Below are 26,303 nucleotides of genomic sequence, written 5' to 3'. Positions count from 1 at the left end.
GCAAGCTAAAAGGAAGAGAAGCAATAAAACCTGCAGCAAAACTATGTAATACAGCAGAGTTGGAGAAAACAATATAGTACAGAAGAACAGTGTAGGTGATTCATTGTTAAGGTAATGATTAATAATTAATGCAGTTAGCATGTGTTTGAAAACAATGTCCCTTACCTTGTGTATTCCTATATACACCCAACAGGAGTTGCCACACACTGTTCTGTGTATTCTTAGGGACAGCCTGCAAAATCTTCATTGAAATCTACTGCAAAGGTACAAGCAATGCTCAAACTCTAAGGAAAGTTTGTCATAGTAGAAACAGAAACATACATCTATTTTTAGTGAAGCTTATTTGTTGACTATGTTGTCTTATGCCCTCACAGCACATATTAATTACGAACTGTAGAGTCTTTACTGTCGCTAAAGTAAAAACTATCCTTGCCTGTACACACAGAGGAGACAATTTCTTTTTTTTCTCTGTAAATTTTTTAATTTTCTGTTCACGTGCATAATTGCTTCTTAGAGGAGGACTGAGAGATGTTGTTTATTATCTCACCCTCTCCCCACACACACACACTTTTTTTTTTTTTTTTGAGTTGTAGTCTTCTGAGTGGCCAGCCATTAGCTACAGAGCACAGCTACTGGTGGAGGTAGAAAAAGCACACAATTATCACTTGTGTGCAGTCATCTCTTTAATTTTGGGTTTTTTCCTCCTCTGTTTTTTTGTGCATTTTTTTCTTCTAGGCTGTAATTCATATGTGTTAATTTGATCTTGGTTAGAGGATCATTTGAGAGTAAATTGAGCTAAGCCATCTTTTAATAACACTTTCAACAGACTTTGCTTGTTGCCATTCTAGAATTAGAACTACATGAATGTTTCTATTCTGTTTTGTTTTATGCATTTCCTGGAAATGGTAAAACTTGAGCTTCTGGTTCCCCTTTCTTTTCCCAGGCCTGACACTCACTCTAGCTTTCCAAGATGAACAAAACATTCTGGTGTTATGAAAAGAGGATGTGTTTCTAATATATACTATTGAAAGAAGGGGAGGACAAAAGTAAAAAAAAAAAAAAAAATTGGCTTGGAAGCAGATTTGGAAATGTTTTGTTCAAGTAATTACTGCTTTCTATTTGGCAGAGTTTGAAGTTCTAGGGTGATAGAGTATGTAAAGAAAATCATCCAGTCTCTTATTTTGCTCTAAGTGAAGGTACTATTTGTATTATTCCTTAATTATTCTTCAAGTTCCAGTTCTCTGAATTACTTGAATATAGTTGGGATGTGTTTCTAGATGTGTTAGTGGAATGCCAACTAGTGGTGTTTTCATCCAAAAGAGGTGGAAAGCTGTTCGTCCTTCTCTAATTTCTTTTACTAGCTAGCCTTTAGTTCTGTGTTTCAGAACTCTTGCATGCTAGTTCCCAGAGAATACAGGTTGCTATTCCTGCTTTTAAAATGCAGCAGTGTGGAGAAGTACGTAAACAGGACAGCGATAATCAGTGGTTTATTCAAACTTCAATCTATGTCATGGGCTGTTTAATGAAGTACATCTAACCTTCTGTGAGATTTGTTATGGAGGAAGTTGAGGTAAACAGCTTTTAAAGATAATTCAAAATGTCTCTCTAGTTTTTTTTATTGTTTGTAATTGTATATCATCGGTGTCCTTCATGAGAGAATTGAGTTATGCTTTTCAAAAAGTGGTCTCCTTCATTTCTGTGAGTGTAGCGAACCCTGGAGCTGCACAGTAGGAGTCTGACAGACTGGAAGTTGCATTAAACGGCTTTGGGTTTTTATTGAAAACACTGTCCTTGGTTCAAAGGGAAGGTAATTATTCTGCCCTGGAGTGATAGTAGCCCCTCCTTTTATTGACAGCGTACCATCTGGTTGTGATAAATTATGTGACCCTGGCAAGGCTGCAGCTTCTTGGTAGCACTGGGTGACTTAGATGCTTCATGTCAAGATTGATGGAAAACAAATAAATATTGTTTATGGTAATGATTTATTCCCTTGTTGTTGGGCACAAAGCTTTTTTCTTCTTTTATTGTCTGTTAAACATACCTTTAAAGGGGGAAAAAAATAGAAAGCAAGATGGTGTATGGGGTTTTCCAGCAGCGAATTCTTGCTGCAGGTTCAGTTCCTTTAATCTATTGAGATAGAGCTGGAATAACTGGTGGTGAAAATCTTGTGTGCTTCACTTGTAATTGGCACCATTTATTGTCCTTTACCACTCTAGGACTATTAATGTAGTAAGGAAAGTGCATATTGTTAAAGGGTTTTTCCTCAAGGAGTGGTAGTATTTAAACTTGTTCGTTGCTGTAGCTTCAGGGAGGTAGGTTCCTTTTCTGAAAACTTGCCAAGTAGTAAATTTGCATCTATAAGAAAAAGGTAAGAGTGATGTTACATAGCTTGTTAGCTAATTGATCCTCCTGGCTACAACTGCTTTTTGCTGTCCCAGCCAAAGTGTTATTTCTTCTAATCTGCCTAATTTCATCATATGCTCAGGCTCAGTTCTGTGCTCGGGCAAAAAAACAGAAAAGTCTGTGCCAGTGACGGTTGTTAAACAAATGTCTGATGGGTCTTGGGGAAGAGAAGCAGCTTTGGTTCTCATATCTAAATTACAGCTCTGCTCTAAGATGGGATTAAAGAATTGCAAATGGAACACGTTGAATGTGAGACTTACTGTACTGTATGATTTGTTGAGCATGTAGGATGGTCTCCACTTCCAAATTTTAATTTTAGTTCAGAACATGATGATTCTTTTGTCACAGATTATAACTTCTGCTTCAGAAACTTCCTCCATTTGCTGTTTGTATTTGCTTTATGTAATAATCACATCAACGCTACATTGAAGCCTTTTTTTACCAGGGTATGTTGATGTCTTTTGTGAGGCTAATTGCTTCATAGAAAAGTGTCATCTACCAGTTCTGCAAAGCATTTTAGTGTTTTCTTCACTTGGCAAACGTAGTAGTAGTAACGCTCATTACTAGTTCTTACTTTCCTACCACTTCTATTTTTAGAGCTGGAATTCTTGCAGTTATGTTTGCACAGGGTAGCATGAATAACATTTATCTTAGATTTAGATGTAAAGAGAAAACACTTTGAACCTTGCTTTGCTATGCTTGTTATTTCTGTGGCTAAGCAGTTTGGACATTCGTGGGGGGATTGGCCGCAGGTTAAAATAACTGGAGCCATGTTAAGTTGTAACTAAAATTCAGCCAAGCATTTTATTCATAATGAGCGAAGTGCCCTGGCAACTTTGACTTGCTTTTTGGCTGCCAGGATTTATAAGACACGGATGTGTGTTATTTTGGGGTTTAGCAGCGTAGGTCTGCATCTTTTGTGGGCAAAATACCTCAGCAGCTTAAATCCATTTGGGGTAGATGCCTCATGTCACTTGTGTGGCATATTGATGAGTAAAAAATTGCAGCATACTCATTACTAGTCTGTCAAAAAGAAAGATTTCAGATGTCATCATCTGTTGTGGGAGGTGGCTAAGAGTGCAAGATGGAAAGGAGTTAACGTGGGTAACTGCAGATATTTTCTGTATCTAGTAAATAAGTTTTGGATAATTTTGAGATTTATCAAAGAGAAAGGAGTAGGAATTCCTGGAAACTGAAATTTAAGGTTGCTCAAACACTGGAACTAGGCTAAGTCAGAGGTTGTGAGTCTCCATCTAGGACAGCAGTCAAAACCCAACTGGTTATTGTCCTGAGCAGCCTGTTGTACTGACTCTGCTTGATTTAAACTTTAACTTAAATCTACTCTTTTTCAGTTTAAAATCATTACTCAATGTTCTGTATTTGTACATATCTGTGTTTTAAAAAAAAAAAAAAAAAAAAAAAGCACCTCACTTCATCTTTCTTACAAGCCCTCTTTACTTATTGAAAAACTACAGTGAGGTCATCCCAGAGCCTTCTCTTCTCCATGTTAAACAACTCCAGCTCTTTCAGCCTCTTCATAGGGAAGGTGCTCCAGCCCTCTGATCATCTTCAAGGCCCTCCTTTGAACCCTTTCCAACAGGTCCATGTCCATCTTAAGTTGGAGCAGCACATAAACCACAAAACTGAACATAGTACTCCAGATGAGGTCTACAAAGAGTGGAGCAGAAGAAAAGCATTACCTCCCTCAACCTACTGGCCACACTCTTTATGTTGCCCAGGATATGATAGGCTTTCTGGGCTGCAAGCATGCATTACCAGCGCTTGTCCAATTTTTGATTCAGCAGTACCCCCCAAGTTGATTCTTGTCAGAATTGCTTTCAATCTATTAATTGCCCAGCCTGTATTCATGCCCAAGGTTGCCCCAGTGCAGGTACAGCACTTCGTGCTTGACTTTGTTGATGGGTTCACTTCTCAAGCACATCCATGTCCCCTCTGGATGGCATCCTTTCCTTTTACTTTTGACCAAGCAAATACATTATCTTCTTGCATTTTTTGTTTAAGCCTTCTACTTCAGGACCAAACCTTTCTTCCCACAATGGAGAATAAGGAAGTTCTGTCCAAGACGTCAGTTCATTAGTAGCTACAGTCTATATACCAATTATTGGGACCAGCTACTGCAGATTCTCCTCTAGGAGTGGAAGCATACTCTGGTAAAACATTCTGACATAACCTGAGCTAAATAAAGCTGTCTTTCTGACACTTGTAGGTCAGTCACCTCACATTTCAGTTGCAGCTTAATCAAAATCTGTCACTGAGGCATCTGTAATGATGGTATGTTTGTTAAAGCAGCCCTTCATTCACAAACTTCTTAATGACTTGGAACCACTTTTGGCTAATTGTAATGACAGGGAGTCATTCTTCCCTGTGGATTTTTTGATGTACCATTCCTAAGGAATGCAAATATTGAAGGATGTGCATAGTAATCTCCCTCTGAGTCCTTAAATGTAGATTTTTATAAGAATACAAGATGTGAATTAGGCTGACCTTGTTTCAGTCACGCTGGGGAAGATGCAGATTGATTAAAAAAAAAAAAAAAAAAGCAGAAAGTGTGATAGAGCAGTAGTTGGTTACTGATAGTGTATGTGCATAAATGAACACTGCTATATGAGATGCTTCCCACCACCAATTCCGTGAATAGTTATGAAGCAGCTAGAATATAGTTCTAAAGACTGGAGTGACTAGTTCAACTGTATGCAGACATATGTGGTGTTGAGGATGGTAGACAGCCCTTAAGTGTGGAGTGAGTTCTTAAATCTTTATCTGCCACATGGTAAAGCAGTAGAAGTTAACAGCTAGAGTATGTCCAAGTGGTACTTTTCTAGTCCAAGAAAAGCCACTGCTATTTTTGATGGGTGTTCATTTGTATAAAAATGGTGCTGAGTCTAGGCAAAGAGATAACATTTGTGTTCTTTCTTTAATGGCTAAGGATTAATATTTTCGAAGTTTCATTGTTTACTAAATATCTTTAATGGAAAGCTTATTAGTAATGGAACTTACTCCTTTTGTATATTCATATCTATTACTACATATTTTGTTTATGCTGGTTTTAAGCTGGTGAATTTAGGAACCAACACTAGCCAGGTTTGAGGCTGGAGGGTCTTTTAATCCATTTTATTTTTGTGACTGTTGTATCAGTAGCATTATACAGATTTACTCTCGTTTCTTTAAAATGTAAGTTTTTGGAATGCTATAGCAGGTATTTTCTTGTAGAAAGGCTCTCTGCTGTAGCTTGGCAAACATTGGTTTCAGTCAAGTTAATACTACTTTTATTTAACTCCATAAAATATTTATTCATGTTGGTCTCTAACCTTATGCTGTATGTCAAAGTGCCTGCACACATAATGAAGCCTGTTGTTTGTGGCAAAAGGTGCCTCATCAGATAACTGTAATACTGTCAAGGCTTGCATTAGTGACCGTTCTAGTTGATTATGTTGCCGTGTTTTGCAGCACCTTTTTTTGTCACAATTTCTCTGAAAGCCTTAATCTGTTTGCTTGTGTCAAGAATTTACAGTTTAAATGATGCACAGATTGGGGGAATACAGAAAAAAATAGGTAGTATTTCTTTCCAGTTTTGAATGCATATGTAACCTGCTCAGTCTGGTTCTTCTGTGATCACCAGCATAGACTTTCCGGGAAACTGGGGCAGTGCTTCTGTTACACGTCACCATAGTTTTTGAAACATCTTTTAAGTTTGAATGTTTTAAATGGATTTTCCTTAGCAGATCATATTTTTCCATTCACATCAACAGATTCTCATGATCTCTTTGTGGTGAGAGCTGTATTTCTTTATGATGAAGCTTGTGGTGCTAACAGTCTGTCTTGGAGAACTCTGAATGCAGTTGGGAGTTGCAAACAAAGTCAGAAAGTTCAAATATAAAAACATCCATCTGGGCTTTGAAATATGCCAAATTCTTCATTCTCACCAGTATATGTAAACTCAATGAGTACACAATACATGCACCCAGCTGTTTTTTGTCATGCCTTTAAACTCCACTGGAACTGTTTAGCTTAACAGCAAATGCAATGATAGATACTTCATATTGGCATTTTATTTCTCTGGGACCTTTCAATGCTAGGAACATTAGCTGCCATAATTTTTCTTTTCTCATTTTTGTATTTCTGAATCCTTGGCTTTGCTGTTGCCTTTTTTTTTTTTTTTTTTTTTTTTTTTTTAATTAAATTAGATTTAACTGCTTTCTTCTCTTCTTTACGGAACTGGGCATTTGCTCTCCACTGCACTGGTTCCACTGTCAGCACACTCATGTAATCCAGACAAATCCCCTGCATACAACTGTGTTACAAAACCATAGACACGAGGTTAACTCAGAGTGGTCGTTAGCCAAGCCCTCCACTGTGGCTCCTAAAATAAATTGCTGCTAATGCTGCTGCCATATGGCTGACAAACATGAGCTCTCAGCAGTCTTTTGATTTCCTAGCTCATGCTTTCAAGTGTGCTGGCTCTTAAACAAGGCTTCTCCTCCCACATTATTTGTAGCTTATCTCCTGAGTGGTGAACTCAGGAAGCATGCAAGTGTGTCAGAAGAATAAATAACTTGATTCAGCTGTCCACCTCGGTTAGTGGCTCTGCAGTGTTGGGCTGTCTCCTGGCTGCACCCGGCAGGGCTCTGGCATGGCATGGTCCGGGCTCCAGGGAGTGCTGCTTGGGATACAGCTGTGGGAGCTGAGGGCTTCAGGTTACCCCTGTGTAGTACTGGCCCCTAGTTCCTGGACTCTCCATCACCTCAGGTTCACTATTAAAGCGTGCTTCCCATTTCCAGATTGCTTTTAAACCCAAATAACCCGCTTCTCTCTTCCAAACATTTTGCTAAATACTGGCATTTGAGTTGTTAAGCAACACTGCACATCTGTAGCACTGAATTAAAGGATGATACTAATTACTTTCTTTTTTAAAGTTTCTCATTGCTTTGGCAGGTTCTCTTGGCATTTGCCTGCATAAGCTGTTGCTTAATAAAGTAATATGGGAGTATAGTATTTCACCTTATATTTTTTTATCATGTCTGTCTGCCGTCTCAGATCAGTTAGTGTAATTAATAGTGTAACTTAGCTGAAGACTTGTAATGAAAATCTGCAGACAACATCTGAAATGAAAGATATAAAATTCTTACTGCAAATATTGGCACCAGTGCAGCATTCATGAGTGCAAATTCAAAGGAGATGGTTTGATCTGTGTGAAGCCACCCGGTTCTTAGAACTCAAACACTGACATAAGGAAAACGTGTCAAAGGAGACAAGACCTGTCATGTGTGATGAAATTTTTACTCTCATTCCTTATCACTAGCTTTTATACTATAATCTCAGTACAAACCAGGAACACTTTGTTGTAAACCTTCATCTTTTTTTCTGAGCTGTTGTAATTCTGGTTCAGAGTTGCCTCTGTGGGAGACTGAAAAAAGAAAAGATTGCTATAAGGGAGTGACTGTTATAGCCTTGTGCAGGTGAGGGCCTTTGGCAAGATTGATCATTGATTCCTCCCTTTCTGCCTTGGGATGTGAGTTCATGTTGTCTTTCTGACAAATGATGTTACAAACCTCTTAAAATCAACTCTGGCAGATACTAAGTTCCTGAGTCGTAAACATTTATTATGGCACTTGAGCATCGTCATACTCTCTCTGTGTAACTTTTCCTTGGAAGATAAGTAGTATTTAATCAATACTGAAATGGAATTTTGCTCAGTGTTCTGGTATTTTTTACTTTAAAATCTCTCTCCTAGTTTTCACCTTGCTGGCTGTAGCCCACAGATGGGTACTACCTGGCTTTGAATCTGCCTCAGATTTCCACTCAGATGTTCTTAACTCATACCTGTCCTTTCTGCCATTTGGCAAATACAAAAAAGTTTTGCTCCTTTGTTTCATTCTGCAAATGTAACCACAAATTGTGCTTGACTTTGTGCTTTTTAGGATAAGTGTTGAAAAAGGAATTTTCTATACTGTATATGAAAAACACTTTTATGTCAGTTAAAAAAAAAAAAAAAGGTACCTTTATGCCTATTATGCTTCTTTAAGAAGTTGTCTGTGTTTTTTAATGTCGAGATATTTACAAGCTTAGTGTCCAGAAAACAACTTGAAGTTAGTGTGTTAGCATTGCAAAAGATCTTCAAAAGCCCTCAGGAAGCAGCTTAGCTTCTGAAAGCTTAGTGGAGAATCTGTTAAATCAGCAAAAGAATATTGAGTTCCTGGTTGAGATTTGAAAAATGCTTGTTTCCAAAACAGAGTATGTTGAATTATGTCTTCCACTGCAATAGCCAACCAAAAGACAGAAATGTAGAAATAATAAACAGAATAGAAGTGTAAGTCTTTGCAAAAACAAGGGGATTTTAATGTGGAAAAATTTACAAGCATGAATATATTATAGCATCACTCAGACTTGAAAAAACAAAGTTCTGGAGGATGATATATGTAACCAAGTTTTCATCACCAGTTTACGCAGTTAAATAATTCAAAATGTCAGAAACTACAGGTTTTCTGAAGTAGAAATTATTGCTGCCGGGCTTGTTGATAGAAACAGATATGGGGAAAGGGTTTCTTTCTATGTTAATGAAACAATATTCAATCTTCAGTTGTTGATGCTGGTGCTCTCAAAGGCAAACAGAGTATTGCAACTTGATCCATATCTTTTCCAAGTAGCATGTATTTAGACCACTTTATTTTCTGTTTAGGGAGCAGGATGTGATGGCATTACTGTTCTGTCTTCATAATGGATTGTGGCTGTTTTTTTTTTTTTTTTAGTGTGTTTTCAGTGATGGATGGGTATTCTACTATTTTTATGATCTCTTAATATGTACAGGTTTTGTGCAAAAATAAAAACTTCTAAGCTGTATGTGGTGAAGAATTTCCATAAAATTGGGTTGTATGTTAGCCAAGTCATTGTGGACTGATGATTAATAGTTCATAAGTCTTTCCACTTTTATTTTTATTCCATGTGGGGATATGGAGTCTCAGTTGTTACCAACAGCAATCAAGTAAGCGTTACTGTTTGTATTATCAAATACTTTTCAGTGTTGTTTCCCGAAGAAGGAGGTTGAGATCTGCTTCTTTGATGTTTTTTTTTACATGCACACATTTTCTCTCCCCAGCTACCATAATCTGCACAAGCACTTTTATTTGACTGAGAACTTTTTCCTAAGAAATAAGAAAATTAATTTTAGTCATGAGAAAGCATTAATACGGGAGAGGAAAATTGTTTAATAAATTCTCTAGATAGATCATGGCCATCAGGATAGGAGAAGCAAGAGACCTGCCCAGGTAGTCCTATTTGCTAGACATCCTAGCAAACTGTTTCTGTGGAGGTCATTCTTACAAAAGTATTGCTGTGGTATTTTTCCATATTTCCAACCTTTTTTCAGTGGTCTATGGGGACAGGACAAGGGGAAATGGCCATAAACTTGATCACTGATATGTGAAGGAACTTCTTCACAGTAAAGGGTGATGGAGTACTGGAACAGGCTGCCCAGGGAGGTTGTGGATTCTCCTTCTCTGGAGATGAATTCAAGACTCACCTGGATGCCTACCTGTGCAGCCTGCTGTGGAGAGCCTGCTTTGCAGGGGGGGGGTTGGACTTGGTGATCCTTGGAGGTCCTTTCCAGCCCCTACAATTCTGTGATTATGGGGTTTTTCTCAGAGAAACTTACTCTAGGATCAACTCCTTCCTTGACTGAAATAAGCCATACTAAGAGAAATGATTCTGCCACAAATGAGGGATGGTACATCTCTCAGTAGATGGTTTAAGGGTTCTCACCTTCCATGCCTCTGCACTATCAAGAGTTTGTAAGGTGGGATACACCTGAAAAGTATGAAACAAATTGCATTAGAGATCTCATCTGCAAAAAATTAATGGAGAGTTTCCATCTCGTGCTAAGATTAACATGCCCTGATCTTTACTTAGCTCTGGTAACTTAAAATACGTACTTAATGTGCTGCAGTCAATCTTCAAAATCTACTTACTAGATGCATGCTGTTTCTTATCAGAGGTATTGTGCTGTTATTAAGAAGTATCATTGCAGGGTCTCAGAGAATTCTTACAAATACTTACTAGTATTTGTCACATATAAAAAGTGGGATTGAGGATGTTCCATTTTATTACAGCCTCAGCTGTTTCAGTGAGACGGAGTACTTTGAGCAACAGATGTCTGTTTAGAGTGGAATAATTCTGCATTACTGAACAGCAATCTATTCATATCCAGAGTTTTGTGTCTTTTTTTTTTCCTAGGTCTTTCATTTAATCATTAAAACCGAAGGTTTTAGCCTTCACGTGGTATGGAAGATTGAGATATGAAATTGCTCAGCTTAACTTTGTTGTTCATGTTGGCAACAAAGTATATGTTAATTAAGAATGCAAGATTAAAGGTGTGTTGAGCAGTTATAAAATTAGTTAATGAACAAGTATATAGTAATTTCATTATAGCTGTGTGATGTGATATGTTTTCCATTGACTGATATCTCTTGATCAATTAGAATTGTACTGGAACTTTAGCATACTGATAAGTTTCACTGCTCAGGAACTATTTTATAGGTGTGTCTTGCTGTGTTGCTTTGAAGCCTCTATACAAAAATTAATTAAAAACTTTAGCATTTAACTTCCTTTGCTACTGTTTCACACATTTTTGTTTCAGATCCAGGTGATAGCTATCCCTAGTGCAACAAGCAGATAAAATCCTGCTTGTGGAGTGGGTCTTTTGTTTGTTTTGTTGGTACTGTTTGTTTTCGGTTGTTGGAGGGACAGAGTGCCACTCACCCCTCCCTGAAGTTGGTTTCCTCCTCTAGGAGTGCAGTGGACAATTTGTGTACAGTGCAGCATGTCTTTTATTTCTCATGAAGCCCCACTGTTGAAGTGTTGCATTGTTTGGAAGGACAGATTTGTGACTGTTTTCCAATTACTGCTTTGAGATCATAAGAAAAGCAGAAAACAAACAGTCCTAGTTGAACTAAATCTTCCCTTGAGTCCAATACCATCTATGTTAACTTATTCGTTAGCCTTAATAGATAACAGGAGTATTATAAATATTAGATATTTGTAGTGGGGTTTTTACTACAAATTCTAGGTCATCTTTGTTCTTTGTAGAAACTATTTTTAGTTTGGAGTTGAGAAGTTACTCAGATACAAAAGGGATCCGTCTTTTTTTTTTTTTTTTAATATATTCAGTCTGCCCAAGTAAGAATTCTTGAATAGTTTTTATTAATCTGCTTTTTCACTAAATAAAGAATTGTCCAAGAATATTTGCAGTGTTTGGACATTCTGTTTAAGCATAAGCTTCTGTGGTTTAAAGAGCAACGTGGCTAAATGATTGTCACTATTTGTATTTAACCAACTCACTGCAAGAGTTTAGATTTGGTGTGCTGGAATGTGCAATTTTTTTTTGTTGTTGTTTTTTATTCTACAGATAACTAAGGTATGCATCAACTTCTGCTTCAAAATTCTTGAAGAAATACTTGCTTGAGTATCTCTTAAATTGTTCTCACTGTAGCTAAAGTTTATTTAAATATGTGATCCATAAAACAGCGGTAGTCACCATGGTGATATATCATCCCTCTCACCTGTGGGAGTCTCCTCTGGCAAAGATTCTGATTTACTTTCCACCAGTGTTATGGTAGATATCCATCTTAGTGTATTGGCTCAGCCTGCGGTACAAAACACTCCTGTTGCAGTCAAATCAGGCTTCAGAGGTTCTGCACTTGATGGAGTTTAAAAATATAAAAGCATGCATCTGGCATTCTTGGCTGCGTGGAGTTGATAGGAACTACAAGTGCTATGGGCAGCACAAAGGCATTAGAGAAGCTTTTAGTAACTCTCAGTCCTGCTGCTGTGGGAGTTTGCACGTGGTTAATAATGCTTGGGCGGGGGGGGAGCTGCAGCTCTATCAGGTATTCTGCACTTTGTGTGTACAGCAAGCTGTGTGGTATGAAAATGAGCAGAGTAGGTTTAAAGTGACTGATGCCATCGTGAACTGGTATTCGGTTGTGTCAAGTAAAAGCACATGCCTCTTCTTTGTCAGCAGTAAATGCTGAGCTTGTTTTAGTTATGTGAGCAAAGGTAGTAATTGCATTTCTTTTCTCTGTTCTTGTTTCTTTCTCTGCTGAATCCACACAACTACAGCTCTGAGCTGAGGGCCGTAAAGGGGGTGTGTTTCTTCTCCTTTGATGGCATGTGACCTTTAATTCCATGGTAGCAATTTCTTTAGGGGGGTAGATGTAGGGTTTAGGTTAAATGATGTCCTGACTGCTATATGTGTTTTACTAAATTGCAAGAGCAATCTTATTAGAACTGCAATAAACTTGTAAAAGGGTACAAAAGCAAAGGACAAGTTATTAGCTAATAGTTCTAATTCCAACATAGGTCTGTCAGTAGTTAGTTTAAGCTATTTACAGGGCCCATAAGGGACTTGAGATCAGTTGCTGTGATAAGGGATTCTAGTTTTCCAGCCTTCTGAAGAATTCAATTCCAGTAATCCTCTCTTTCTTCCTTCCCCTGAAGGTCATCACATTCCACTTTCTTAGATTAAAGGATGTTACCAGAACTGTTGCACAACTCCTGTGCAAGAACAATTGGCAAGGGTGGTGTCTGAGTAGGCCTTCTCTGAGTGATCTTAAAATGAAGCTGTACACTGCCAGGAAAGCTAGCTGCTGGAGGAGTGTTGCAGGCCTGGCAGTCTTTCTAGACCTTCAGATGAGTAGATGTGGACAGAACTCTGAGCTTCAGAAAACATCTGGGCTGGGAAGGGATTTTTGAAGATGTGTCTGAATGCCTGGGTAGGTGTGGAATTAGCAACAGTGGTACCTGGTCACTGCTGTCTCCAAGCAATGCGTGCTTCAGCTTTGTGCTCATGGAGCAGATGGGAAAGACTGTAGAAGCAGGTAACAGCCTGCTACACCAGTGGGGCTGAATCCCAGCGCATATTAACAAAGATTAAGGCTGGGTATATGCTTTTTGCTTTATACTATAAACTGTACTCAAAATAATACTTGATATCCCTCTTAGAATCATAGAATCCTTAGAGTTGGAAGGAACTTTTAAAGGTTATCTAGTTCAGCTCCCCTGCAGTGAACAGGGATGTGCACAACTAGATCAGATTGTACATGGCCTGGTCCAGCCTCGTCTTGAAAGCTTTTAGTGGCTCAGGGCATCAACTACATCTCTGGGCAACCTGTTCCAGTGCCTCACCACCCTCACTGTAAAAGACTTCAAGTGCAGAACTTTATATTGGTGTAGAAAACAAAGCTTGATGATCTGCAGAGGAGAAGAGCTGCATACGATGCAGGAAGAAGGGAAGCTAGAGGAACCTCTGCCAGGTTCTTGTTCATGCTATCTGCGTGCTTGATTTCATTCACCACAACTGCCATTCTTTCTCAGTGGTAGTGATGCATGGTTGGTACAGAGAAGTCACCACTGGATATGCTTTTATGATCTCAGTAATTTTATTGTGGTTGTGGCAACAAGTTTTTAGAGAGAGAATCACTTAATTAAACTGACAGCTCTGGTGCAGAGTAAAAGCTGACAAGCTTCTCAGGCCACAAGCCTTTGAAGAATGCAGCTGTCTTCCAAATCTATCTGTTGCTTTAGTAGATGCTTATGTCACTGTGGAGAGCTGTGCATGAAACTCATATCTGAAAGCACTCTTCAATCTGTAAGGACAAATCTAGAATCATTAACTCATTTTATGAGAAAGTGTTTATGGAAGACTGTGAAGTGGTTGCCAACTACAAATTAAGGTTGCTTTTTCACCTTCAGCCTGGAAGGTTCCTGGCAATTTGGAAAGCTGTGAAGGTGAGGAAGTTTCATCTCCTGCTTAGGTGTACTGTAAACTCCGTGCTGTGTGGTATGGGAGAATCTGCACTCTTGGCTGTAGAAGAGGGGCAGATCACAGCAGTTACAGCCAGCAGTGTATGTTATCTCAGTGCTCCTGAAGCTGTGAAATTTCATGGTTATTTTGATAGAATTACTGACATGAAATGTTGTCAAAAGTTATGCATTTCTATACAGGGACAAGCAGATGCAGCTTTCTCAGGAGATACCATGATAGCATTTTTTTTTTCCTTGTATATAGGTTGCTCTTCTAAGCTCTCCTTAGCCATTTGTGGTTTTGTTGTTTGCCTGAACGTTAGAAATGCAAGTAATGCCATTTAGCCCACTATCTCTTGTCTTCTGGACTAGGCCTAGTTTGATTCTTTGTTTGTGGATTTTTTTGTTTTAGGGTTTTGTGAGGTTTAACAAATACAACAAAACATTGCAGGCTGGGGTAATCTGAATAACCAAGTCATTAGTTTGAAAACATGGGAAGAAGCTGAATCTCAGCTAGAGGATCTGATCTAATGTGAGCCAGTTACAAAGTAAGTTTCATGAACACAAGATGCATTTTAATGAAGTCTTGCTGGTTTGGGGTGAAGAAGGGAAGAAAAATTAAGCTTCTCTAGAAACTCTAGGGGATAAAAGATTAAGAAAGCAAGCTGTTAGTGGAGGAGAAGGGAAGTTTTAAATGGCAAGTACAATTAAAAGTACCAGCTCCTGCCCACAAATAACAGACCAAGTTTTGCAAACTTAACAGGTTTCATTCCTTTTTGTTACACTTCTTTGATGGGGTTTTGCCTTTGATTGCGTGGTGGTGGGTGGAATGTCTGATACTCTTGGCTACAAAAACTGTATAGGTTCTTGAAACTACATTTGTTCTGGCTTGGAGCATAGCTGTGTGGGCGTGAATGTTTCTTAGAGGCTTGGCATTCGTTTTGGTAATCACCTTATGTTATCTACAGCTTTAAAGGGGGGCTATTAATATCTAGCAGCCAACTTCACTGTGGTAACATCAGCACTGCTTTTAAAATTTAGTGTTTAAGTATATGAATTACTCATTTGGTGAAGGTGATGTCTGGATGATCAATTATCTAAAAAATATGCCGTGTGGACCTGAGACGAGCAATTATAAATGTTGCCTATCATTGTCTTGCCAGTGGCATAGTGTTTAATCTCTTAAGCACATTAGAATAGTAGCTAATCTGAAATGTATTATTGTCAACTGCTTAGGAAAAACGGTGTGCATCTTTTCCTGGGCAATACAGAAAAGTAATACACTGTGCTGGGTTAGAATTTAGCTGATAAATAGGTTGTTCCATGCATATCTGAGTATCTGGAATATTTGAATTTTACTAGCAGTCTAATGTCCTGTGTACAAATTTTGCCAAATGTCCAAAAAAATCAATTCAGAATTAGCTGATCACATGATAAATTGGCTGCTGCTGCTTGTGCATAATGAGCTGGATTATCAGAGGTAATCTGTTTAATTTAAGCCCAGCTTGCTTTCAGTGAAAAAGGTTATGGAGCAGCCGCTCGATCACTTCAGCATGCAGACTAAGAGGAATGTGGTAATTCTGTCAATACAGATAAGCTGGAAAATATATGGTGAGAAGCCCCAGCTGATTAATATTCACTATCTATTCAAACTATAAGCAAACCATTCTTTAACATGCAGGTATCAGTGAATTTTGAGCAAACTTTGCAGCTTGTTTAAAACCAGCTTACTGTACTGTTTTGCCAGCTTTGTATCTCTTGATACAATTCAGGTATGGAAAAATTAGGGGGGTGGATTTGACAATTATGCTTGTTCTTCTCCATTCAGCAACAGCCTTATCAGAAAATGAGCAATTAATCTTGCTTAAAAGAGAAAGAAGAAACTGAATTCTAGTTTGCGTTTAATTTTAACACTTCTGTAAGCACAAGTTGTGCATTTGTAGTCTGTACCTAAGTGAGAAGAAATCTTGTGCTGCAGTTACAGATGTGGTTTATGAATGTTGTTTCTATTGTCTAATCTTCATTTCTTTTCTAGGGAGAGAGTGTGTGCAGCAGCTAGCAGAGAACACAAGGTATTTCAGGAGACGACTGAAAGAGATGGGCTTTATCATCTATGGAAATGAAGATTCCCCTGTTGTGCCTCTGATGCTGTACATGCCAGCAAAAATTGGGTAGGCTTAACAGATTTTTTTTGTCCATCTGCTTTAAAGTTATCGTGCTACAAGAATATTAAGACTTTTCTAAATGTAAAGAAAGACTGTTTTTGTTTTGAAACATGGCATGTAGTGGCAAAGCTTGTTCTTATTCACATATAGAGGTTTTTGCATCTTTCTTAAAAATATTTGGCATCAGATTAGATGATTTTTTGTTGGCTTTTTTTGCAATTTGAGTGTTCCCATGATAAGCACTTCAAAAAGCGGTGCATCCTGTGGCTCTATAATGTGCCTCAATTGAATTTAATTGGTAGAAACAAACAATTTTGAAATAGCAGAAGCATTTGCTTTGGGATATTGCAGCAGGGGGCATTCCTCATATAGCCAAACTTCTGAGCCTTAGTTCCTGTTTCCTATCAGAAGGATTTGCAAGCTTAGGTTACAAATCCATTTAGAAAGAGCCTGCCAAAAGACCAGCCTCTGCCACATATAATCTTTCAGCTTTGTTAAAGCTTAATACAGTGAAAGCTTTTGAGGAAGACCACTTTGGGATTGAACTAAAGAGAGCCTTTGTAATTAGATGTTCTACCTCCATGAGAAAGAACTGGAAGCTCCAACTTGTGGTGTTACAGGCTTGTTTAACAAAGGCGTGTATAGGTAAACATACTAAGACCTTTGTGCTGTCACTGCTCTGTCTCTACAGTTATCATTCTGACCAATTTTCCTTGATTTTTTTTTTTTTTTTTTTTTTTTGGCAGTGCGTTTGGGCGTGAGATGTTAAAGCGGAACATTGGTGTTGTGGTTGTGGGCTTCCCTGCAACTCCCATCATCGAGTCCAGAGCCAGATTCTGTTTGTCTGCAGCTCATACCAAAGAGATGCTTGATACGGTAAGTGTCTCATCTTGTCTCTGTCTTGCTCGTGTCTTCTGTAAACAGAGATATAAACAGAGATAACAATTCTAGTTTTTGTGGATTCTTTTGTGTTGTGTGTTTTTTGTTTGTTTTTAAAGAATGGTTCAGTGTTGGGTATACAAATTAATTAAGCCTAATGTTCAAAGTTCTCTGTAGTAGAGTGGACGCCATCTCCAACAAATCAGAATGGCCATCTTCAGTAAATTTCAGGGACTTTTTCCCATTTCAGATATGCAAGAGAGATGGTCTTGTTCCCTCGAGACACTGTTTTTTCTTTTGTTAAATGGGAGCATAGTGACATTCTCAATTAGCTCTGTGAAGGATCGTGGTTGACTGGAAGTGGTGCTTGAGGAAATACAAGAATATGATCAGAGGAACTGCAGGCTGGACAGCCTCACCTTGACCCTTAGGAGGATGAAGAAGAAAAAAAAAAACTATTTTCAAACCTCTTACGGACAAGAAGGTGGTTGGGAATAGTTATTGTAGAATTATGAAGGAGAAATTGTGTCTAGTGTTCAGGTATGATCAGGTGGAGATGCTTTATAATGTGAACAGCAAATAGGAGTTGTAGTTTAAGCAAACCCTTACCAGCATATCAACAAAAAAAAAGTAGTTTTAAGCCTTTAATCCTTAGCTGCCACACGATTTCTACATCAGTAGCAAAAAATGGCCCTTCTTGATTTTAGATTTGCTAGGAAGAGTAATAAGGCAGTAGCATGTAGAGTTTGGTATGTATATCAGCTGCAGCTCTGTACCAGTAGAACAACTTGCTTTATATCTGCGGTGCTGTACTTGTTGCTTTCAAACTATTTCTGCCCGTTAAGACCTGAAGAATTCCACCTTGACACTCCAGCAATCAGCTGTTAAAGGGGTTCCTTCCCAGCTACTTATCCTGTTACTTTTCCTGTAATTATGCTAAGTAAATTGTTTCTGTTCTAAATAATTCTGAAATGTATTTTTTGAGAGCTCTCTTCTTCTCCTCCTTTTCTCCATTGTAAAATCAGTAATACTAGACTTAAATTACTTGGAGCATAGCAATAGAAATGAGCGCATTGAAACAAATGGAAGAGCATTTGTTAGACACAGGAGAATGAATGGGAAGAAGGTGGGAGGAGGGGAAAAAAAGAAAATGTAAGTCTGAAATCGTATTCCTGCAAAGTGAGCTGCAACTTAAACTGCGCAAATTTGATGTGCTGATGCTATCTGAGCAATCACAGCATCTTGCTGTCTGCTAGTCTGTCTTCTCGTGACTAACTGGAGTCTTTACCATAGCAGGCTGGTTTCACAGGGTATTTATAAGCAGTATACTTGCTCTCTTTTAAATCCAATCTGCAATTTTTATTACTCTGCTTAAAAAAGTGCTCTTTTCTTATCAGTCTACTTACATGTCTTCTAGCTTTCCAGAAAGTTTTGTGCGTTTAGCTCTGGGGACTCAGTTCTAGAGTATACATCTAGGTGCTAAATGCTTCAAACCAAGGAAAATGCTTGTTTAATATATTAGGGTTTGTCTGCCTACAAAAATTAATTCAGGACAAAATGTATGAATTTTGAAGTGAATGAAGAAATCTTGATTTTTAGCTTGGTGTGTGAAGGCTTTGTTCCAAGTTGGCATGAACTGCTTCCAAGTTTAAAGTGACTGCATGCCCTGAACCCAGAACACTGGCAAGTGGAGTTAAGAAGTAGCAAGTCTTTGTGTCAGTGACTGTGTTCTGCTTTTCTGCTGACACAGTGAAACAGAATCAGCTTCAGGCAGCTAGTAATTAAGACCATGGTCAGATGTGTTCCCTCTGCTGAACTGTGGCAACGATATCCAAGAAGAAAATAAATGAAGTGAGTAGAAGTGGAGAAAGCTGGCACAGTTTCCACAAGTCAGTGGTACAGAGAACTTGGTAGCCCATCCATGTGTGCATGGATACTAATGCTGTTATTGTGGCATTTTTTGTAAACAAAATTAATCTGAGTACAGAGCAAGGGGAGGAGAAGTTTATCTTATACTTGTATAAGATATATACTTGTATACTTGATATTTGTAATGCTTCCTTGTTCTTATTAAATAAAACCATGTGATGGGAAACAGTTCTCAGTTACAATTTTAACCATTTTATGTAAATAAAACTTTCTTGCCTGAAAATATTTGGCTCAGGATCAGAGTGAGGTCCCTCATAACCTGCATCCCTGTGGGTTGGTGCTTTCTTTTTAGTGATGAAAAATATATATTACACTCTTGAAATCAGAGTTCACCAATGCCATTTCCTTTGTAGTCTTCATTAGTCACATAGTCCTTTTTTGTTTTAAATTAATAAAATCCTAAATCTGCATTCAAGAGTAACAGTTAACAGACTCTTTCAACAGAAATTAACCTTAAATTGTTTCCATATGGGGTCTTTACTTTAAGCTCTGGCAAACTGTGCCCACGCTCTTGTTTGGTTTTGTTTTTATTGAGGTCTAACTTCTGGTCTTGTCATTCCCCCAGATTTTAGAATGGAGAGGTTCTTGCTGCCAGATACAACAAGCATGAGGGGCCATTGTTTAAAGAAATAAGAACTTGGACTATTCATCCAGGAAGGAAAAGCATGTAGGGATATTAACATCCATCTGCCAGCTATTCTCAAGAGACAGGCATTTGACCCAGAACATGTTAAAAGTGGAGTGTTGTTGTTGAATTATTGGCATTCTGAAAGAATGCTGAACGTACCTATCTGAACAAATCTAAAATGTAAGGGAGTGCAGAATGCCAACCTTGGGAGTTCAGAAATCTCACTTAAGTTGGAAGTCATCTTCTGCTCATGTCTTTGTCACTCACCATGGATAAGATAGATAATTAGCATGACATACAGTTGCACGTTTATCTTCAGCAGTTGACTTATTTTTACCACCTTGTTCCAGGGATGGTCTCCAGAGAAATAGAAGCTTAACGTCTGACTTCTAACAAATTCTACTGTGAGCCAGTGTCTTATCAAAGAGATTGCATCATTATAGAGGGGAGTCAACTCTTTGAAAGGGTAGATAACAGCAGGGCAAGGGGAAATGGTTTGAAGTTGAGGAAGGGAAGGTTTAGGTTGGGTGTCATGGGGAACTTCTTTACAGAGAGAGTGGTGAGGTGCTGGAACAGGCTGCCCAGAGAGGTTGTGGATGCCACATCCCTGGAGGTGTTCAAGGTCAGATTGGATGGGGCCCTGGGCAGCCTGGTCTAGTATTAAATGGGGAGGTTGGTCACCCTGCATGTGGCAGGGGGGTTGAAGATTCATGATCCTTGAGGTCCCTTCCAACCCTGGCCATTCTGTGATTCTGTGATTATCTGAGTAGAGACTTTCCTCATTTCTTATGCTAGCAAGTGCTTGACTTCGGCAGAACTTCATATGATTAGCATTCAGGTCATATAGTGAAAGGTTTTGCATGCTCATTAGCAGTGCTCTTGGCCACCAGTTGGCTAGGTGTCCCTCTACGGCTACAGTTAGAGAAAGCTTCTTTCCAAGTGGAAAAGAACACTTGGGATCCTAATCAGAATGGCTTTTCATTCCTTGGCAAAAAAAATATCCCATACAATACTTAGCTCATCTCTAGTTGTACATAGGCAACTAATTCTAATCAAATACAGATATTTTAAAATAAACCAAGAAAAGCTGCTAGCATAAAATATGCTATTTTTCACTGTCTTCTAATATAAAAATTATCTGTATTTTAGTAGTAGATAGTATGCCAACATATACAGTATTTTCATACTGAACAATAGAAAAAGAGTGATCAAACCTCCAAGTGTGTTTTCCTGTTTCAGCTGTATTAACCTCCCTAGAAAGGGAGGAATGCTTTTCTCAATTGTTCCTTGTATAGACAGGCATGGCTTTAATCAGGCTGACAATGAAAATTTAAATAGTATTGCTAGCTGCTATATTTGTGCTTTGGAGTTGGAATAGTCAGGTATGTTCGGAGTCACTGTTGGTGAAATTACTTGTGCCACTTACGTGGTCTGGAATATTAAAAATATTAAAACACAAAAAAGTTGTGCATACTTGAAGCTACATCATTCTAGTCTGGTGAATTTCCACTTGGCCTATGGGCATGCGAAAAGGAAGATGTGCTGATAGCTTTCTTGCATCTGTTTCCCCTGCTGATACACTGTGGTCTCTTTCTCAGGCTTTAAAAGAAATCAATGAAGTTGGGGACCTTTTGCAACTTAAATATTCCCGTCACCGTTTGGTACCTCTCTTGGACCGGCCATTTGATGAGACTACATATGAAGAAACAGAAGACTGAGCTCCCTCCATATGCCTTGGTGGGAGGGACATACCCCGTGGGACACTCTGTGGCATGCAGGCCACAGTCTGTGAACAACACACTTCTGACTGCTTAGTGTAAAAGACATTTCCTCACAATACTGAAGTGGCCACCATCAACTCTAAATGGCATTTTGTAAATAGAGAGAGGAGAAGGAGGGGAAAAAAAAAAAAAAGCTTTGATTCATGTGTCTTCAGGGTCTGGCCCTAGAGGTGCTTGGCTTTATTTCTTCATGTTGCTTTTTATATTTATTTGTCTCAATAAGTTCACAGCAATCCACGTTGGCTGTGGCTGATGAGCTCAGTTTTTGTATGCACCAATAGCCTCCCAGATGCTGGCTGAGGTGTTGTGAGCATGTGTGATGCTGGCATGACAGCATTTCCAGTGTCACTGCTACATGTCTGAACTTGTAAGGGGTAAGCTGACCTGTCTGTTGATTGGAGACTTCCTAGAGAAACTGTTGATTGCTAACTTTGACATATTTAACAAGATTGATAATCAACCAAAGCTCTTTTCTTTTGCCGTTACTTGCTTAAAACTTGAATATAGCTTTTTTTAAAATAAATGTGTTGCTGACACGTCACTGACAGGACCATTGTTCCCAAACAATATTTAGTTTTACGAGTCTCAGGCAGTAAGACTTCTGGGACTCTAACTACTTTTCCTTTCCAGTACGGATACCAGATTGCCTCCCGGGTTTGACAATAATTGTCCTCTTCATATAGGGTAAGTGATGGAGAGATTTTATTGTTGTTAGTGAATTTTAAAATGGGGATGATTTGTTTTTTGTGTGACATACTTCTGTGGGTTTTTTTTTGTTGTTGTTTTTTTTTTAAAGTGGTCTTAATGTGTATTGCCTTCTTGGTTTCTCATCTTCACGTTACTTTGTCTTTGCTTTAGAACTAGTATGAAACCACAAACAAGCATATCTAGTAGCTGCTAGGTTCTGGAAAGATGTTCTTGGAATTAAGTAAACTATAGCAAGTGTCCTGCTGCTTGTTAAGTCTAGAACCTCTGAATAAGCAGACTTATACAGTGGATTAGAACTACTTATCTCATACAGATCTGTGAAAGAATGATTGCTACCCTCTGCCACACTAATTCACTGTTTCTTGTCATGTATGGGATGTTCTTGTTGTGCCAGGCTTTTATGCAGAGAGTATGAACAGCTTGGATTTGTATCAAAAATGCTTCAGCTAGCCAACAAAGTCTCAATTGGTAGCTGCATATCATGTCTATGTAGGCCTTCCTTGAAGAGCAAATGTCTTCACAATTGCAATTAGTTTGAGATGGTTATTTTTTTGTATTTCTGTTACTGTGGGGTCAAATCAATGTTCACTGAGCCAATTGCTGTTAAGAATCTTTTCTTTCCAAATTCCATACTGTCCTACTCTGATCAAAGTTTTGAATAGCCTCCTTTCCTTTAGCACACCTTGGAGATGGACTATAACTTAGTCATTGCATCTTGAGTTCTTTCAGTGAGCAAAGTGGATTGTTTAAGTGATACCAAAAATGTTACGACCAGGATCAGTTGCAGTATAGTTCTTGGTGTGTTTTATTTTTCCTTTTTAACATACTCCTTCCTCCTTCCAGACACAGATTATCTGCAAAAATAACTAGTGCTTTAACATTGCATAATTTGAATTTGGGTTAGCATGATGTTCTTTGCAGAGGTTTTTAAACAAATTCTTCATCTTAAAGCAAACTGCAGTTCAAAGTAATGTGTTTATATAAGTTACTTTATGTTCATTCTTGCAAGTAACAGGGAAAGAGCTCTTTGGTCACTGGAACCAAGCAGTTCTGCAAATTCGTTTTGTTGATTAAAGCAGAATTGGCTTCTCTTTTATACAATATCTTCACATCTTTGTAGATCTTTTTAATATAGCTAGAATTAGAAACGCCGTTTTGACTTCTACCATTGCATTTCAGAAATTTAATTAGATGAGAATTAAAACTGCTTTTTGGATTAACCATTTCTGTTTCATTCCCCTAATGCTGATCTGCTGGCCTTCTGGAGCAGGGTGTGTGCAGCCCAAGAACTCTGTAACCTGCATGTGCAGCCTTGCTAGTATGAAGTAATCTCATTTGTTCAAATACAGAGTAAACTGCAGTTACGTGAGCTTACTTTAACATTTGACCTTTCTCACCTGCATTCTGCCCAGGACAAGCTCTAACATTCCAGCAGATGACCTGCTTTCTGACTCGAAGCAGCTTTACCTCAAAGAATTGTTCTTTTCCTTTCTCGTTTGTAGCAGGGAACAAGAGGAGGTTAGTGCAGGAATCCCCCTTCCAGACTCCACTCCTGATACTGTTGACAAAACGGAATAGCTTGAGCTGACAAAACCAGCTGACTCAGAGACATAGGCCATGCGTCAGTGGGGAGCTGTTGAGCCTTCGGAGATGTACAGCATGCTTGTATCTGCAGCGTGGTCAGCCAATTTGAACCTTGTGATGTGTTAAGTTAGAGATGGGTTATAGCAGATAACATAAGTCTCCAGTCTTAATCTTGTTCCTGAAATTGAGTTTTAGGGCAACTTATTTTTGGACAGGAGGAAAATGGCTGAATGAATGAATCTCAATAATCCAAATAACTCCTATGTAATGCATCTGGAAATGTCAGTGTTTTGAAATTACAAGTCACCATGTTGGAATTCCAGTTGTGCTTGTCCAGTTGTACTTGTTTGAGGAGATGGTGTTCATGCTAAACTTCAGCCTTGAAGTATTTTTCTGCTGTGTTACGCTGTCTGTATAGGACTTTGAATTCCAGGTTTCAAAGACATTTCATAAATCATTGAGGCCATTAGTAACATTTGCAAACTGCTTGGTCACATTTCATTGCCATGTCCTTTTGGGAAAGCAACATTTCCCACCTTAACATCGCCAGAAGGCAGTTATTCAGGGGAACCTGCTTTGCCGAACTCTGGTTCCTGATAAAACTGCTCCTGAAAATGAATGTCTAACATAGAGCATTTTTGTGTAAACAATTCATCAAGCTTGAAAGCCAGGAAAATCATTTCATACCCATTGAAACACTCTGCTCCCGCAGGTGAAGGAGCAGACCACTACTGGTTTCTGGTAGGTAAGCCTATAGCATGCACACTGTCACTGTGGTGTATAGGGAGGACTGCTGATATGATATTTATGTACTGACTAGAAATCCGTCTCCATTCATTTCTACTGTTAGGACAAAGGGAGAAAACCAGTCTTGAGAGATCACGAAGGAAGAAAAGCTACTTGAGAAATAGAGTCCAGTCCCTGCCAACTTCTTTGAGACATTCTAATTGAAAATGACTCCTGGTATTTCTTAAGAGGGACAAAATTCAAAGGAAAATGAAAGCTGCTCTTGAACAAAGGATTTTGCCCTGTACTGTATATTGTCTAAACTTATTCATAAATATACAGTAGTTACCTTCCCCATACCTCTCTAAAGAACTTAGCAAGAAAGAGTTTGCCTCTGCTGAGCTGAATGAAGAGTTCAGGAGCTGCTGATCATATTCTTTTAAGAAAATAGAGACTCTTATTTCCCAGCATCAGTGAAGAGTGTGAGATCTGGTGCTTGTTAAAATCTGGCCTTTGCAAATCAGAGACTTTTGTCTTGAGGAGCCTGATTTGTGTTTTTTCTAACTTTTTTTGTTTTAGTTCTTTGGCAGAGTGGAAACAAAGTAGGGTGTTTTTTTCATCTGTGTGTGTTTGTAACCAAATATTCAGGGCTGCTTTTTTTTAATTGCTTTTGTTTTTTTTACACAAGATGTGAACTTATGTATAATATGTGTATACGGTGTATTTAACTCTTTCAGTTTCTGTATTTTTTTCCCTTTGAAGTAGCATCTTTAGAACTATTCTGGTTCTTGGTTTGGTGGTGTAGTATGCTTCTGCTTTAGGCAAAATCTCAGGAGTGAACCAACCAAGCATCTTAAGGTGATGAAGTCATTTAGTGAAGGAATCACATCATCTGTCCTCTTTTGCTGTCTCTTTAAAGAATGTAGAAGTGGAACCTGCTGCACCTTCAAATAGAACAGGAAAGGGGAGTGTTCCAGTGAAATCAGTGATCCAGCCCTATGCTGTGTGGATGAAGGAAATCTGACTTCCTGATACAGCAGGGGTGGAGAAGGGAGTAGTTGGTCATCAGTAATTCTCAGTGTACAGGGATCTTTCATGAGTACTGGAACAAGGATCCTTAAGGTAGGAGTGCAACTTCAGTGCCCCAAAGGGATACTTCTCTATAACTTTTCCATGCTAAGTAATCAAATACTTCTGCTGTGCAAATATTTATTTCTTTATCTCCAAAGCATCCTTTACTTATTCCTGTCTTCTCACCAGAAGCCATATTATCTATTCAGGCAGGTCATAGAAGAGGCTAGAGAAAAGCTGCGCACATGAGCTGTCTGCTTCATCTGAGAGAACATCTTGCAGCATTGTATTTAGAGTGCATGAGCTCCCTCAATTCATCACAGAATGGAACTTGTGCAGATTTACTCTGCACTGAGTAAATTGCTTAGTGAAAATGGCTGCAGTTAGTATGCAACCTGTGAAAGCCAGTCTCGCTGGGATTTGTGTGGCTTGCAGCTTCTGTTTGGAGCTCAGAAGTAGTTGTGATCTGTTCTAATAGTGGTGAAGCACTGAGCTGTCAGTGAATGCCTCATACTCATCCCTCAGCAGGGGAACTGCTGGATTCAGAGCTGCACCTGGTGTTGGACCACTAGTTGGGAAAGCACCAGTCAAATGGCCTGTGTCACTCAAAGGTGG

The 26,303-nt window shown here is 38.7% G+C and overlaps 1 protein-coding gene across 1 annotated transcript in view; it reads left to right on the top strand.

Annotated features, from left to right (window-relative positions):
- SPTLC2 (serine palmitoyltransferase long chain base subunit 2) overlaps positions 1–22,140 on the top strand; it is a 59,699-nt gene extending 37,559 nt beyond the window's left edge. Inside the window, exons 10-12 of the mRNA XM_085225397.1 lie at positions 16,253–16,388; positions 17,129–17,258; positions 21,417–22,140. Of these exons, the coding sequence (XP_085081523.1) occupies positions 16,253–16,388; positions 17,129–17,258; positions 21,417–21,536 (386 nt within the window). The 3' untranslated portion in view covers positions 21,537–22,140. The remainder of the gene's footprint in view (positions 1–16,252; positions 16,389–17,128; positions 17,259–21,416) is intronic.
- The last annotated feature ends 4,163 nt before the right edge of the window (positions 22,141–26,303 follow it).

The sequence above is a fragment of the Meleagris gallopavo genome, chromosome 5, assembly GCF_905368555.1.
Source record: "Meleagris gallopavo chromosome 5, MGAL_WU_HG_1.1, whole genome shotgun sequence".
NCBI lineage: Eukaryota > Metazoa > Chordata > Aves > Galliformes > Phasianidae > Meleagris > Meleagris gallopavo.
The sequence above is the reverse complement of the archived record's forward strand: the minus strand, read 5'-3'. Positions and strand labels throughout refer to the sequence as shown.